At 45.5% G+C, this 15,358-nt stretch overlaps 1 protein-coding gene across 2 annotated transcripts in view; it reads left to right on the top strand.

Moving 5' to 3' along the window:
- JMJD1C (jumonji domain containing 1C) overlaps positions 1-7,827 on the top strand; it is a 157,846-nt gene extending 150,019 nt beyond the window's left edge. The window contains exons 24-26 of one of the 2 annotated variants that reach the window (XM_054174714.1): positions 975-1,151; positions 6,415-6,546; positions 6,886-7,827. In XM_054174714.1, the coding sequence (XP_054030689.1) occupies positions 975-1,151; positions 6,415-6,546; positions 6,886-6,975 (399 nt within the window). In that variant the 3' untranslated portion in view covers positions 6,976-7,827. The remainder of the gene's footprint in view (positions 1-974; positions 1,152-6,414; positions 6,547-6,885) is intronic. The other variant, XM_054174715.1, reaches the window with a different exon arrangement.
- The last annotated feature ends 7,531 nt before the right edge of the window (positions 7,828-15,358 follow it).

The raw sequence follows: 15,358 nt of genomic DNA, 5'->3' as shown, positions 1-15,358 counted from the left end.
GCTGCCTCACTTGCCGTGGTGGCCAGAATGAACTGTATATTGCCTTGTGTTTTCAGTCTGGTAGTGCTTTTGGAATATTGAATTTGAGATTAATTTATGACGAGACCTTGGAACCACTTAATTGCTGATAGGTGAAATCTCTTATCTTGTTAGTACAAAAGGAATGTGATAAGCCAGAGGACCAGTTTCAAGGTCTGTGGCACACAAGTGTAGTTAATATCAACATGAACAAAAATCCATGGTTTTACTGATCTAATTGCTGAGTCACGGTGGATGGATTAGATAAATTGGAGTTTTCTTACGTTTAGGCACTTGTTACTATAATTAATTAGCAGTAGATTAAGGGTAATACTTGTTCCCCTGTAGTGAAGTTGATGAGAAATGGTTGTTGCAGTTAAGTTGACCACTGTTGGAAAAAATGGACGTAAAAAAGTACTTCCTAAGCTCATCGATGAGGATGGTAGGAAAATAACTTACCACAGAGTGGTTGAGATAGGAAGAAGACCTTTTGAGGTCCTTTTGTCTGGCCCTCTGCTCAAGCAGAATCACCTAGAGAAGGTTGCCCAGGACTGCATGACCAAGTTTTATCTGCTGCTTTTTTCCCAAGCTGAGGTTGTGGTGTCATGTCTCTGTCAAAACTGGAGGTTGTAAGCTTGAGGGAACTGGCAGGACAGGAACTCTGGAAAACAGATTTACTGAAGAAAGATGTCAACCCACCACATCATGTGGCATCACACACAGTCTTTATGTGCTTATGAACAGATTATTTTGTTATGTCCTTTACAGCTCTGCATTTTTCACGTGTCTTCAGTGGGACTTCCCAGTTCCTTTGAGCTTCTTTTGAACCACTAACTAAAATTCTTCAGTTAGCATTTGGAACATGATGTTGCATGTACCTTAGGTTTACTTTGAACTTAGCAGCAAAAGGTTCAGCTTCTTTTGAAAGTGACACAGAATTTGTTCTGTACTTACAGATAGCGAAAGAGCAAGGCTTAGAGGTTTTACCAGAACATGATCCAATACGCGATCAGAGTTGGTACGTGAACAAAAAACTTCGCCAAAGACTTCTGGAGGAATACGGAGTAAAAACCTGCACAATTATTCAGTTTCTTGGTGATGCCATTATCCTACCAGCAGGAGCCCTTCACCAGGTAACGTCCAGCTGCTTACAGACACGCAGCAGTAAAGAACACGAACACATTTCTTCTTTTTCTTCAAAGAGGGAACTACATCTGTACTCAAAATGTGTAATAAAGTCCATGTAGTAACATGCAGCAACTCAAGGGCTTCAGCTAATACAGTTCTTTTCTTGAAGTTCATGACAGCCTGCTCACTTTAAAGCTTCTTTTCCACTTTACATTTTGTTAGCCAATCTCTAAAGAAGCTGGTGTTACGAGAAAGTCAAGTTAGTTTTGTTTGGGTTTACTTTTAAGCCAAATGTTAACCTAATGCTGTAGAGGCAGGGAGAGCAACCTAAGCAGATAAAAATACCTGCATGTTTTTGTCACTGTTTTCGTCTTCAGCTGTAGAAGAATTGTAGAGACTATTTGGGTGTTTCTGTAACAGGATTTGGAGGTTATTTTCCTGCTCTCCATTAAGTTCCTTTTTACACAGAAGGTGCATCAGTCACCAGGAGTCGTCACTGTTCCTTCAGCAGCTTTCCTTGCCATCAGATTGATACCACCTTTGCAGCAGCTGGGCTGATTTCATTCTTAGTTGTGTAAGAAAAAGTACTGCCAGGAGGGCAGTTATGAAGAAACAGAATGAGTTTGTATGGCAAGGCTCAGGCATCTGTTAGCATATAGGGTTTGTTACTTCATTTTGTTTGCTGAGTGTTTTGTTCTTTGGTGCTTTTTTTTCCCACCCCTCAGGCTGCAAACCTCCTCCTTGGTGAAAGAAAGCACAGTTGTTTAGACATGGGGGTTGGGCAGTTCTGTATTTGTTGCTTCACTCCATGACTCTCTTCCTGTTGCATCAGGAAATGGAGGGTGCTTTCTTGCTGTCTTGCCAGTTGTCAAGCACCACTAGTTAGGTAGCTGACTATCAAGGAATGAGGAGCATCCCCACCCTACATTAGGGGTTGTTAAGCCCATCTCGATGTTAGAGATCGGTCATTCATATCCACCTGGGTTCAGGCAGGGCCAGGCCTTATTGAAGAAGATGGTGTTTGGTTGCTGGTCCACAGGTCCCCTTCCAAACTGAGCAGAAAGGAAGCAGTTGTTTATCATGACCAGGGCAGTAGGGTTTTCACTGTGAAAAAGCTGACTGGGATGTGGTGGTATTAGTTGTTACATCCCTAATCTGCTGGCTGTCAGTTGCTGAGGTGTTGGAAGCAACAAGTACTTTACCCAGACCAGACTGTTACTGTTCCAGTGAGTCTTTGGGTGGGTTTCATGTGGTGGTATGTTAACCTGGATGCTCTCAGTGGGTTGAGTTTTCTGGCAAAAGAAAGGAAAAAACCTCACAAACCCAGGTGATGCAGGTTGTTTTTCCCTGTACTGTGTCTTCAGGGCTTGATGTTGCTTCACAAAGGTGAAGGAGCTTCTGTTGTTGATGTTATTCTTAACTGCTGTTGGGCTGAAGCAGTTACAACTGGCAGAATTGATGAAATTTGTGTTGCATCCTCCAGTAATCTTACTCTGATCTAATAAAACAAGGGAGTGATACAAGCATGAAAAGAGAACCCCCAGAAAATAGCAAGCATACGGGGAAACTTGTGTTCTGTAGCATGTGGTATTCTGTATGAAGGCACACAGAGAGGAAAACATGAAGTAGTAGCAGTGTTCCAGGCTTGCCTGCAGTTCATAGGTTTAAGGACCAAAAATAAGACCACTCTTATCTTTATCTTTTTGGCTTTAAACTCCAGTTTGTTTTTGAAGTGGTAATGTTCTAGCTTCTGGCATCAAGGAGTTAGCAAGGTGGTGTTTTGAAACTCTAGTGGGTGAAGTTGAGAACCTTTTCATCTTCCATAAGAAGTTCCTGTGAATCTGCCACGTAGGAGGAAATGAAAGCGTGGTGTTCTTTCATGTACATGCGGAGTGCTCGATATAGAGATGCATAAATACTGACCTTGGGGAGCAGCACGTACACAAAGCACAGTTCAACACTTCAGAATAAGTCTGAACAAGAATACATGCCAGCTTTACATCTTAAGTGATTCAGATTTGCATGCACACCATGAAGCTTTGGTGATTAAAACTGGTCGAGAGTTGATACTGTATGTGGTGCGAAATCAAATTCTTTTTAATTTGCTTATCTGTAGTCTTGTGGAGCAGTGCAAAGCAGGCTGAGGGGATGGAGATAGGGAGTGAAGCTGCCTGTGGTCACTGCCTGCTGTAACTGACACTTTGAACCGGGAGCCAGTCAGGATGTCACGCTGCTGCTGCTCTAGAATGTTGCTGCTCTAACATGGAGGAGGTCTTGTGTAGCTATTCTGTATGTTCCTTGGTTTTGGTGTCTTTCCCCCCCAGCTTCTGTGAATTCATGTCTAGCTCTGAAAGGAACTTGTTCTTAATATCTTTCTGGTAGCATAAAGTGTTCCTCTTGCTTCCCAGGTTTCCCCCTTCTCCCTGTGTACTTGCAGCTGCAGTCACATCCCCCTTGTGGTCATTTCAGTAGGCAAAGTCAAACTGTTCCAGCGGTGGGGTGGGACCCTCTCCTGAGAGCTGTGACAGTCGCAGTAGCCTTGCCAGTACCTCTTTTGGAGGAAATTGCTCCTGGGGGGAGAGCCAGAAATAGAGCATTGGACTGGTGTCCTCTGCAGATGCTTCCTTGAATGTACCATGAGTACATGTTCTTGGCTTTATGAGAGGGGGAGCTCAGAAGTGCCCCCTGCATTGCTAATGCCTGGGCCTTGTTTTCTCTCTGGCACTTGCACCAGCAAGCCCTCAGCTCTCCTTGGAAACCTCCCCAAAGAAAAAAAAGCAGGGGAAAAGGTGGGGGTGTTAATGTTTTGTTGAGTGATTCACTCATTCTGCTGCTCTGCTCTGGGTCATCTTGTATCACAGCTGTCCTCTAGGGATGCCCTCCCTGGTTTTAATTTGATGGCTCCAAACTCGTAACATAGCTTAGTGATAAATGAAAAGCTTGAAATACTTGAGCCAGTGATTGAAATGTTTTGTTCAGGCTACATGCAAAACCTGTTCATAGTAAAACAGGTTATTACAGTGTTGGGTTTTATAGCAGTATTATCTTGATTTAACAGCAGGATTGTAGGTTGTAAAATAACATGCTGGAGGTGATGGGACATCCTGGCAGTATTATGATAAGAATGTAGGCTAAAGGGCTGGGAGTTGCCTATACAGAGGTGCTGGGCTGAGAGCTGACCTCGGGGCTAAGCCATGCGAGAAAGGGCTGATCTGCTGCTGTAAGTACAGGAGGGAGAGCCCCATGTGGTGAGGACGGAGAGCTGTTTCCTCCCTGCTACTTACTTTGCCATGTCCCAGCCCTGGTCTGAGGCTTTGCCAATGCTCCACCCATCTCCCAGGCCCTGATGCAAAACCTCTGCTCTGCATGGGCTGGAGGTGAAGCTGTTCTCAGTTCAGCTGGAGCTGGCATCGCTGTGGGAGTGCTGTAAGTCCTTGCCCCACAAAGCTCAGGGGAGTTGTTACTGAAGGTATTTTTTTGTGTGTGTGTCATTGTATCAGCTTGTATTATAAATATTATAAATAGAACTGCCTGGGGGCTGTCAGCAGGGCGTTCCCACGCCGAGTACCAGATCAGCTGGGTAAAATCTGTCTTTCCTGCAAGGACTTGCACACCCATAAGGCAGCCCTGGAAGAGGGAGGGAAGGAGGTTTAAGGCACAGCAGAGTGAAAGATCTGAGGGCAACAAATCCTGTCTGCAGTGGAGGGAGAGGGAATCAGTAAAACCTTGCCTCAGAGAGGAGAAAGTGAAAGAATGGTGTGGAACTGGCACAGGGTGGAAAGGAAAACAAGGGCAGGCAGGGACTTGAAAATCAAGTGAGAAGACTGCAAGGGAAGAGAATGGGGCTGGAGCTGGCAGCCTGTCTGTGCAGCACAGATGTTTCAGCTGAAGCTCTGGGAAATTCCCCAAGTGCTGGTGGAAGCCTCGTCATGGCACTTCTGCAGCTGTTTCCTTGCTCCTGGCTTTCTGCTGTTTGCATATTGTGTGGCATCAACAAACCCTCCTGGTCTCTGGAATGAGCTCTGGTTTGATTCACAGGAGGGAATGGCACTGCATTGTACCTTCAAAGATTACGAGGCTGCAGAAACCCTCCCAACAGCACTAGTGTTGAACCAGGGGTTACCCTCTGAGATGTCACCTGTAAAGAGGCAACCTACCTTACAAAATCAGAGCTGTGCAGTGGTTTTGAATAGTTTTTAAATGATGTGCACACTTTGTTCAAAGTGAAGTGTATGAGCTGTGTCCTCAACTGTGTAGACCCTAAAGGATCTTTGAATGTCCAGTATCACAATGGAAGTTCTGGAATATGCATTTAAACCTTCCTGCTTCTGCTAGGCTCAAGCTTAGACTATGCAGATCTGCATCAGTACTGGCGGGCTGGGACTGTTTGTTTGCTAGGATGGCAAAGATGCTCCCTTCTCACCATCCAGGTTTTGGAAGTGTGCAGAATTGCCATTGCACAACTTCATGAGCAGCTGTTCGAATTTGAGGAAATTAGGGTTTTGACATGCTAGGGAAACTGATTTGTAAGGGTTTGGGAAGAAAAACTGATGCTGTACGTTTTGGAAGAGGGCAAACAGAAATTAGTAGTCAGGTCACAACCTGGAAGCATTTTTGTCTTTTCCCTCCCAGGTATGACCAGTCCAGTTCTCTCAGTAGTTCCATCTTGTCAGCAAGAAGTGTTTACAGAAAACTGAAAGTGCCTTTTCTTTTCTTCCCCACACCCCCTTCTGCACATCTGTTCACCTTGCTTTGGGGGGGGGGGGGATTTTTTTCCCCTTCCAAGTATTTCCACTGGCAGTTACCTCTCAGCAAACGTGGCAAGTTGTGCCTGACAGAGTGCTTCCAGCACATTTCCGTGGCCCAAGGAGCAGGGTCCTGTAGGGCTGCTGCAGCGTTGGTGTGTGGCTGCAGTGCCGGCGTGGTGCTCTGGAAATGGCTGTGCAGCAGCAGCGCACACGCAGCAGCTGTGCTTGTGTGGCTGCTGAAGGGGGCAATAACACAGCAGAGCTCATTTAATTCATGTCAGAGCTGGCTGCAGAAGCAGCACCAGAGCATGGGCAGATTTACGTTGTTCAAAGCCTACCTTTTGCCAGCATCTCATTTAGATAAGTCAAACTTAATTGCTCTCTCCATAAAGCGCATAAAGACGTGCTTCAGCCTGATAAGGCTGTGGCTTAAGGGGTCTCGGGGCCCTCTCTTCTCTCGGTATCTGCCAAAGGGTAAGTCCAGAATGCTAATTACCAGTTTCCTTGTTTTGTTGGATAGGTGCAGAATTTTCACAGTTGCGTTCAAGTAACTGAAGACTTCGTGTCTCCAGAACATCTTGTGCAGTCATTTCACTTAACGCAGGAGCTGAGGCTGTCAAAGGAAGAAATCAATTACGATGATAAACTGCAGGTAGGAAATGAATTCTGCTCTGGAAGCTGCGGGGAAGGCAGGGCTGCTCAGACTCATTGAAATGCGGCGCAGCTGTGGAGCTACTTCCTCGATGCTGTTCACACAGAATAACAATGAGCAGCAGCAGCAGCGTGAATGCCAGGGGTGCAAATGACTCCCTTCAGCTGCTGGATATATTTATTTCATGTTATGTTTTAAAAAGGTACTTCCTTTAGTCCAGCCTTGATGTAGCCTTCCTTTCATTTCCATCCACCGGGCTTAGGGCTCAGTCCTAAAGGCAGTTGCTTTGCAGAGCTGCTTAGTTTAGGCCTTACTAAAATTTGTCTGCTGTTCTTGCAGGTTAAAAATATCTTGTATCATGCAGTTAAGGAAATGGTGAGAGCTCTGAAGATTCATGAAGGTGAAATGGAAGACATGGATGAAAACTAAGCGCTCCCTGCTTTCTTGTGTGTTAACAGCAGCTGGAGGTTATTTTTTCTGAGACATGAACAGTCTGCACACTAATTTCAGCTTCACAAACCATCAGTGCCAAGAAGTCATCTTATTTACTTGTTAACGACACTGCAACGGTAGAGCTTCGTATCACAGCCACTGTGATTACGTTAGACTTGCGAACAGTTAAGCAGCGTTCTGCTGTCCTGTATCATACTGTACATGAACTTTGTGAGATGTCAAAAGATTTAAGATGATGTATTTATTTTTGGAGGAAAAAAAAAAAAACCCACACAAAATTCTATGCTATATTGTTGATCAAATGTAAATGTGACTTGTACAGTTTGCTAAAATAATTCAGATATTTTTCACTACATTGAGACAGTTACTGTGAGAGTAGGACACAAACACCAGCTATTGCCTGCATTTGGGATCTTGCTGAGTCCGCACAGCAGTCATGTCATAATCTGAGAATTACTGCCAAATAATTGTAAACTTTGTAAAATAGAAAGTATATAAAGTAGATATTAAATACAGACACTTCAGTATTTTATTGAAGCTATTCAGTGTACAATTAAACGTTTTCAAGAGGTGTAATTTATTTAAAAATGGTCTCATTTTGGTAAAATTTATGTGAACTTTTAAAGCTAAATATTAAACTTAATATGCTCTGTAAATATATACATATATACATTCAATGAGGTATTTTTTTAAAACATTGGCTTGCTTTAATTTGTTAAAAGTGCAAGTGTTACACATGCTTTGTACATTGAAGTTGAAAGGGGTTTTACATTTTCCATTAAAATGACTTTATCAAATGTTGTCCTCTTGGTCTCTCAGCTCTGTGACCTGTGTGTGACGGCACAGCTCCTTGTTGCACAGGGATGTGAGGCTGGAGATGCTGCCCTGCCCTCCCCGGGCTTGAAACAAAACTGCAAGGGAAAGCCCTGGAGCACAGCAAGTGGCAGAGCCAGGGAGAGCCTCATTGAGGCTAAAACTGATCAGACGTGGGTTATGTTCTGGCTAAAAATCCAACACATACTTTGGGTGAAGAAGGAGAGGAGTTTCTCCAGAATGATGTTTTTACAGCATCTTGGACTTTTGCAGTTGGTTTTTGGTTGTTGGGAAAAAAATAATCTCCTCCTGTTTTTATTTAGTGATAATTGTGCAGGATTCCAGCTCTGGGAGTTAGCTTGAAAAGTTTGACTCAAATTACTAGAAGCATTCAGATTATTTGAACTGGCTATTGATTGTTGGGTGCAGTTGGTAGCTTGTGATACGTCCAAAAGGGATAGTAATTAGTTGTGTTACTGCTCCCAGTCTGCCAAAACCTAACCAGGCCTAGGGTCACTAAAAAAGAACAGGAAGAAAGCCTCATATAAATTCTTTTAAGAAATGGTAAAACACGGAGTTTCTGGTTCCAAAAATCAAGTCGTTTGTTTAGTTGGTTTGAAAACTTGAGCTTTATTTGAAGAAATACTTTGGGGTAAAGGCTGCAGGACTTGGCAGCTGATTTTCAACTTGGCACCTTGGTACCCAGGTAGTGTCTTCCTTTGGCTGTGCATATCCTAGGAGTGGAGCACTGGCCAAAGGTACAAACCTGTCAAGGTCAGTTTCTTCAATGACAAGTGGTCTGTAGCCATGCATATTTCCTTTTAACCAAGTCTTAGGTGTTCTTTTTTCCCAAATGAAGTTATGGTGAGGTATTTTTTCTGACCTTTGTGAAATTTCACCCCACCATGGGCATGCCACCCCTAGGCTCCTCTCTAGTGAGCTTGGTTTTATCTCCTTCCCCCTTCAAACCTAATTTAAAGCCCTATCAATGATAGCTGAGCTCACTGTCCCCATCAGGCCCTGGGCTGCAGGAATGTTCCCATGATCAGAGAAACCTAAGTTCCACTTGTGGCACCAGCCCCTGAGCCACATGCTCATCAGCTGTATTTGCCTGGCCCTTTGGTGCAATGTTCTGTGCCACTGGACTAAAAAATACTTCATGTGCTCCTCATCTTTCAACCAATTGCTCCAGCGTCTCAAAGTCTTTTTAAATAGCTTTTGCACCTTTTGTCCCATCACCCCTTGTTTTTTTTTCCACACAAAGAACAGTAGTTCGTGGCTGCACCATGGCTGTCAGCACAGCTCACTCCTTGTGGTTGGAGGGAATGGGTTCCTTTCCCCTGGGTTACTATAGGAAGTGTCAAATTGCCATGTCTGTCCTGGCCAGTGCCTTAAGCGTCTTGCAGTTATTCTCAAGGGCATTCAGGTGCTTTTCTGCCAGGAACTGCACAGCAGGTAGCACCCAGTGCTTCCAGCTCTGGGCTCTGGTACTGTACCCCACAGCAGTGACAGATGCAGGGAGAGATTCCAGTGTCTGCCTGTAGGGTTAATGTTCTTGTCTCTTAAGGTGGTAACTGCATTCACTGAACAGAGGCCAACTTGTATTTCCCAGTTCTTACTTTGTGACCTTTTTCCTGCCATCTTTACTGCTGAATCCTCAAGCATGTGACAAAGTTGTTAATCTGCAAAAACCTGCAGGTGAAATGGATGATGAAGCAGCAAGAATTTTTCCAAAGAAAAAGCCTGAGACTGATAGAATTTTGAAGACAAAAGGCCTTACTCTGGAGAGTCGAAGCTGATGGCTGACATTGCAGTGTGGCCTCGCACTGCTGCAGTCACTGGGGTAAGTAGGTCTTCAGTGCTTTTGGAGTAGACATACACTGACAAAGGAGTCTGACCTGCAGAAAGAGGGTTTCACTAGTTTTCACTGCCCAGTGGATTTGTTCAGGAGAGTCCATAGTAAGTTGATACAGTAGTTACCCTAGATGTATAAAGATTTTGTGGTCAGTGGGTGTGTTGGATGGATTTGCAATGCATAAAAACAATCTGTGGTGTTCTGCAGAGTTTCAGTAATTGCTGTGCTTGCGGATGGGACAGACTCAAACTGCCTGCAATGATGATGGTGTCTCTAGTAACTGATAGGAGGGGAAGCCAAAAGCCAGTGAGTAAGAGGGTGGCACAAGTTGAACACAATGGGGAATTGCTGCAAGGTATTCATTGCCTCAACTTGAAAAGACTCACATGCTGTGTGCTTTAGCAGGCCACAAGAAGGTGTTAAGGGGAACGAGCTACTGCAAATAACCGCTAAAAGAGGCCAAGAAAAACCCCAAACTGTTTGTGTTTTTTCAGATACTTAATGTACCAAATACAGTTTATTCAGTATCTTAGGGTTTCTGACTGTCAGAATGAAGCAGAGCACCCAGCTCCCCTGCCGGAAGTCAGGCTGGCCTTGTGCTTGCTAACAGTGCAGTGTGAGATTTACATAGCTGATGTCTGAGACCGAAGAGGGGTTTGTGGGGAGGTGCTTTTGTTTTCAGGCTAGTTTGTCACACTCGACCATTTCCACGTTCTGCAAGGTATTACTGGGCATGTTTTCCCCACCTTTCTTTCCTAAAGACACTTCAGGAGGTTTCTGGTCTACAATCTCAACTGTTTTAATACAACCAAAGTATTCGATGAGATCAGCTGAAGCTGTTGGAGTGCAGGAACACGTCAGCTCCTGTAACACGAATACGAGGTACCATGTCGGCTATTGCCATCTACCCTCTGAGACCAAGCTCTGTCTTGATCTGCTGTGCTGTACATGAAACTCTTCCTTTTACTGTCCTTTCAAAATTCACATCTGAGTGTTACCAGGATTGCAGTCTCCACACACCCCTTCTTTCACTGATCCTTTTCCAGCCTCTTACCATCATCTCCTTCCACTGTGCTCCCGTACAGTGATTTTCTTCCTGTCATAACTGCAGAGGTAAGTGACAAAGAGCAAGTAATTAGCAAAGAATAAAGCAGGACAGCTATGAACTGGAGTGTTTCAGCAGGGGTGGCTAGCTGTGCACATGGTTTAGCTGAAACAAGCCCCTGGATGGCTGGAGTTGCCAGCAGTGAAAAAGTGGTCCCCGTTAGGCAAATCAGGTATAGGGGCTTAGAACAATCTGATTTTAACATCCAATTATTCTGCTCTTCCAGCTTCACAGAAACTGCTCAGCTGCATGTGTAAACTGAAACCTTGTCTGATCAGCACTGTGTTCTCATGCTCTCTGACCTTGTCGGTAGGTGGTGATTTTGTTCATACCCTCTCCCGTGACACCCTGTCAAGCTCTCTCCTGCTCTCACAGCTGACAGCCTTCTCCACCCTCTGCCCGTAACTGGGAATTTCCCTTCCTTCCTCCTTCCACAGCCACCGTTGCCCTGTTCTGCTGCTTTCCTGAGCAGGATGTTTGTGCTCTGGAGGAGCTGCCACTCCCCGTTGAGACTCATGAACTAAGGCTTTGCAGTGCTTTCTCCTCCTGACCCCTGGCTCTGCCTCAAACAATGTCAGTTCTCTGCTGTGCTCCTGCTTTCCACCTTTTGACTTGCTCTTTGTTAGCAGGAGTGCCACTTTTTCTCCTCTGCCTTTGTGTTCCCATGATACGTGTGCCCCAGGAGAGCAGGGGAGCACTCAGTGGCATTGGGGCTTCTCTGATGCAGTATCCACCATCACGTCCCTTTCTTTCCATCTCAGCAGGGCCACCTAGGAAACTGACCAAAGAGCCAAATGGTGTGTATAGTGTTAGCAGCACACACAAGCTAACATCTGTACTTCTTGTTCTTGAGGCTTTGAAAAGGAAAGTATAATCTATATATATAGCTAGTAGGAAAATCTTCCTTCACAGCAAACTGCAGATGTTCTACCTGGATGTGTTGCATGCAAACAGCTGCATTTTAATCATGGGCCTTTCGAAAGCTAAGTGGCAGAGTGGAGAATTTTTCCTGTCATCTTTCAAAGTGGAACATTTCTGGTACCTTCCAACCACCTCAGTACAATGCATTCTTGATACAGATGCCTGCTTCTTTTTCCAGTCCCCGGGCATGTGATGATTTTATCATAGCTCTCTGCTTCTTTAGTGAAATGAAAGAGTGGAGTTTAGTAGCTCTGAGGCAGGAAATCCTGTATTGTCACCGGTCTAAGGATTTCATACTGTTTGATCTCAATACCTTAACTCCTGCAGCAAATGGTCCCGAGGGAACACTTCAAATGATTACAAGACAAAAAGCCTGGGTAAGTTTAGGTTATTTCTGGTAAAACAAACATGGGAGAGAAGGAGGTGAAGGAAACCATTGCCATAGCTGAGTCTTTAGGGAGCAATTAACTTCTTTTTATACATCTGAACTCCATGGGCCACATACTCAGGCAGAAAGGCCTGGCAAATACTGTCCAGCCTGTACCTCATTTGTGGGGCAGCCACGCCACTGATTCCTTTAACTGATTTTGTTTTCTGCTGTGGCTTCAGTCCAGTTCAGTAAGGGATTTAATTAGCTCTTGTGGCTGTGCTTGCTCTTCTAGTGAACTTGCTTTCATAGAACCTCAAAAGATCACCTGGTCCAGCCTTTGGTAGGAAAGGGAGACAAGATGAGGTGTTGCCCCCACCACTGAAGCAGGTCAATGGAAATTGCAGATGGCTAAGGAGCTGCTGCTGACAGGAGAGGAGGAAGGAGTTCAAGGCCAGGATTCCTGAAAAATGCTCTCAGAAGTGGTTACAAGGTCCTTTTTCCCCTTTATATAAAACCAAAATGTAAACTCTGGGCTTAGCTGTCATTGTAAGTAGCAGCTGGTGCTGCAGTGTACAGATTTTATTCTCAGAAGACTCCAAGTCATGTCCCAGTTGCCTTTCTTTGGCTTTTCCCTGTGTGGAGACAGAGCCAGAGTTTAGGTAATTACTATTTCTATTTGCAAAGCCTATGTTGGCTGCATTCAATGGAGATAGTATTTCTGTGTTCCAAGAGGAGTGGTTTCTGTGGTAAAGTGAAGGCTATGAATAGAAGTCAGTGTCTGGACACACGTTTAAAACTGTTTCTTGGGGAGATGCCTTGAAATAACGGACCACAGAAGGTTTTAGCTTTAGTTCTGTCCAGTACAACATGATACAGCTCAGACTTAGTGCCCGTGGGAACCTTTCCACGACCTGTGCCAGGCTTTGGTTAGCCGTTGTGACCGCCGCTAGCCCACGCTCTGTTGCTGCTGCTGTCGTTCGTGCAGAACTGGTTACTCTCTGCACGGCGTTCGCGGGCAGCACCTTCTCCTCAGGGAAGAAGCCGCCTCGCACGACGCGGGCAGGAACCCGACGCAGTCGGCGGCTGGCGGGGCTCCGCGCTCAGCGGCAGACGAGCAGGGCGCCGAGTGCCAGCAGATGGCGGCCGACGGCAGCCAAAGGCTCCCGAGCAGCAGCCGCCAGCTCCGGCGGGCAGCGGGGCACGGCCAGGGGCGGGCGGCTCCGTGAGGAGCGGGAAAGGAAAAAGCAGCTGTCGGTGGGAGGAAAAGGGACGTAAACGATAGTGCCGACCAAGTCAGGGGTGCAGAGAAGGAAAACGGGCATTCATTTTTGTCCTTGGCCAATGCCAGAACTCAAGCCACAAGGCAAAAACTGCTTAAATCAGCTTTGCATTGCTGGGGCATAAACCACTCGCTGACAGACGCTGGACAAGAGTTTCCTTACACTTGTTACTATCTAGAAAACCTCTAGTGGCAAGTGTTTTCTGTACAACCTTTTATGCTTTAAACAGGTGGGGTAATTGCTTTGCTCTGAATTCAAACTGAAGAATTCCTTGTTTGGAAGAATGAAAATCATTCACCTTATTTCATACACTTACCTCTTTCCATGGAAAGTACATAATTTTATAAGGAAGTAATTACTCAATGAATTCTCAGCTGTAGGATGGTTTATAAAGGCCCCATGCTGTTCCTGGAATGATCATACCTGCTCCCCTTTGCCTATCTTTCTGCAGGCCTCATGGCTTCCTGGGAGGGAGGGGTTGGGGGAAGAGGCTGGCAGTGCTTGGCCTTTCCTTTCAGCAGGTGCACCTCTGTTACTCACCAGGCTGTGGGCTGCTTCTGTACTCGTGTGACCTGCTCCAGTTCGGTCAGTGTGTTACACACAAATACTCAGCTTGCCACATCACCTTCCTGGGGCTTGTATAAGGCTAGCAGTAATGCCAGAAGCATTTCCACTGCAGCCCTCTGCTTCTGTCCTACTAAAGGGAATGTTGCACTCATCCCCCTTGCTGCATCACTCCTGGGACTGGAAAACCCTCATGCTAAGCCATGCTGCCTGGAGCTTGACTCCAGCAGCCTTCATGCGTTGAGTAGGCAGGTTGGAAGAACAAACATTTGCACTGCTGGAGAGAAAAAAGTTTTAACAACACTTTCAAAAGCAGCAGCGTGTGATTTTGCCCCTACTTGGCCATCTTCCTGCAGAGAAGCACCTTCCTTCTGCTCTGGTGGTCTGTTTATGCAGCTATACATGAAGGGGCAGTTTAGCCTTATAAAGAGAAGGCAGAGCTTGTGTTTCCCCTACTTGCTCTCTGAAGAATCCTAACTCTTCAGCAGAGGTAGCCAGGATAAAAATTGCTTCCTCCTTCTCTTGTCTGCAGAGACACCTGAGACAGCCCTGGGCTATCATCCCTGACACTGACATGAGATAGGTGCTTAAACAATTTTATTTTCTTCTTGTTAGCACCTATGCTTTGCTTTGCTTTACTTACATGAACAGAAACACTGTGCTCCACTGCCTCATTGCCTGCAACAGCCAGCCAAGCAGGCGGCAGTGGAGAAGGGAACTTGTCCTTTTGTGGGAACAGCAGCTGAGGGTTACCTGGAACAGGTTACCTCATCACAGTCATTCTGTGGGGCCACAAGCTAAACTGCTTCAAATGAAAAAGAATTCTTCAGGAGAAAAAATAATTGTAAGTTTCCTGCTACAATTCAGCACAAGAGACATGTGTTTCCACAGACTTTGTCTACCTTCCAGACCCTACTCTCCTTCAAGCAAGCATGGGAGACACCAGGTATACAGAGGGCAGAATGGGCACAGCGGTTAGGTGTTCTTGCTGCACTTGCAGGTCTATCCTGGAAAAAACAACATACCTTTGGAGAGCAAGCTTACCTTGTAACAGCACAGAAATAACTTCAAGTGGGGTAGCTGGCAACAGTTAACACTTTTCATTAATCAGTTACAGCTAAACTTAAATAATGCCTCCACTACACAGTGCAACACACCCCCCACACCCCCTGCCTTGGAAAGGCTGGGCCCAGGTCACACTCCAGTGCAGAAGTAAGGCTGGAGGGTGCTCTGGGGCAGGACACAGGCAGACCCGTGCTGAAAGGAACCGAGAGTGAAGCGGCCTGCAGTGCCCTCAGAAATCTCTGAATTCACCTCAGCTTTCCTGTGTCTGCTGGGGGATGAACACAGAAATTCAGCTGTGTGTCTGTAGTGACACTGTTAGTGTAAATCTTGAATTGTTTCTTAGTACTCCGCAACATTTGTAGAGAGCTAACACGCTCAGTGTCAAA

This window comes from Dryobates pubescens, chromosome 30 (assembly GCF_014839835.1).
Source record: "Dryobates pubescens isolate bDryPub1 chromosome 30, bDryPub1.pri, whole genome shotgun sequence".
NCBI classification, from domain to species: Eukaryota; Metazoa; Chordata; class Aves; order Piciformes; family Picidae; genus Dryobates; species Dryobates pubescens.
The sequence above is the reverse complement of the archived record's forward strand: the minus strand, read 5'-3'. Positions and strand labels throughout refer to the sequence as shown.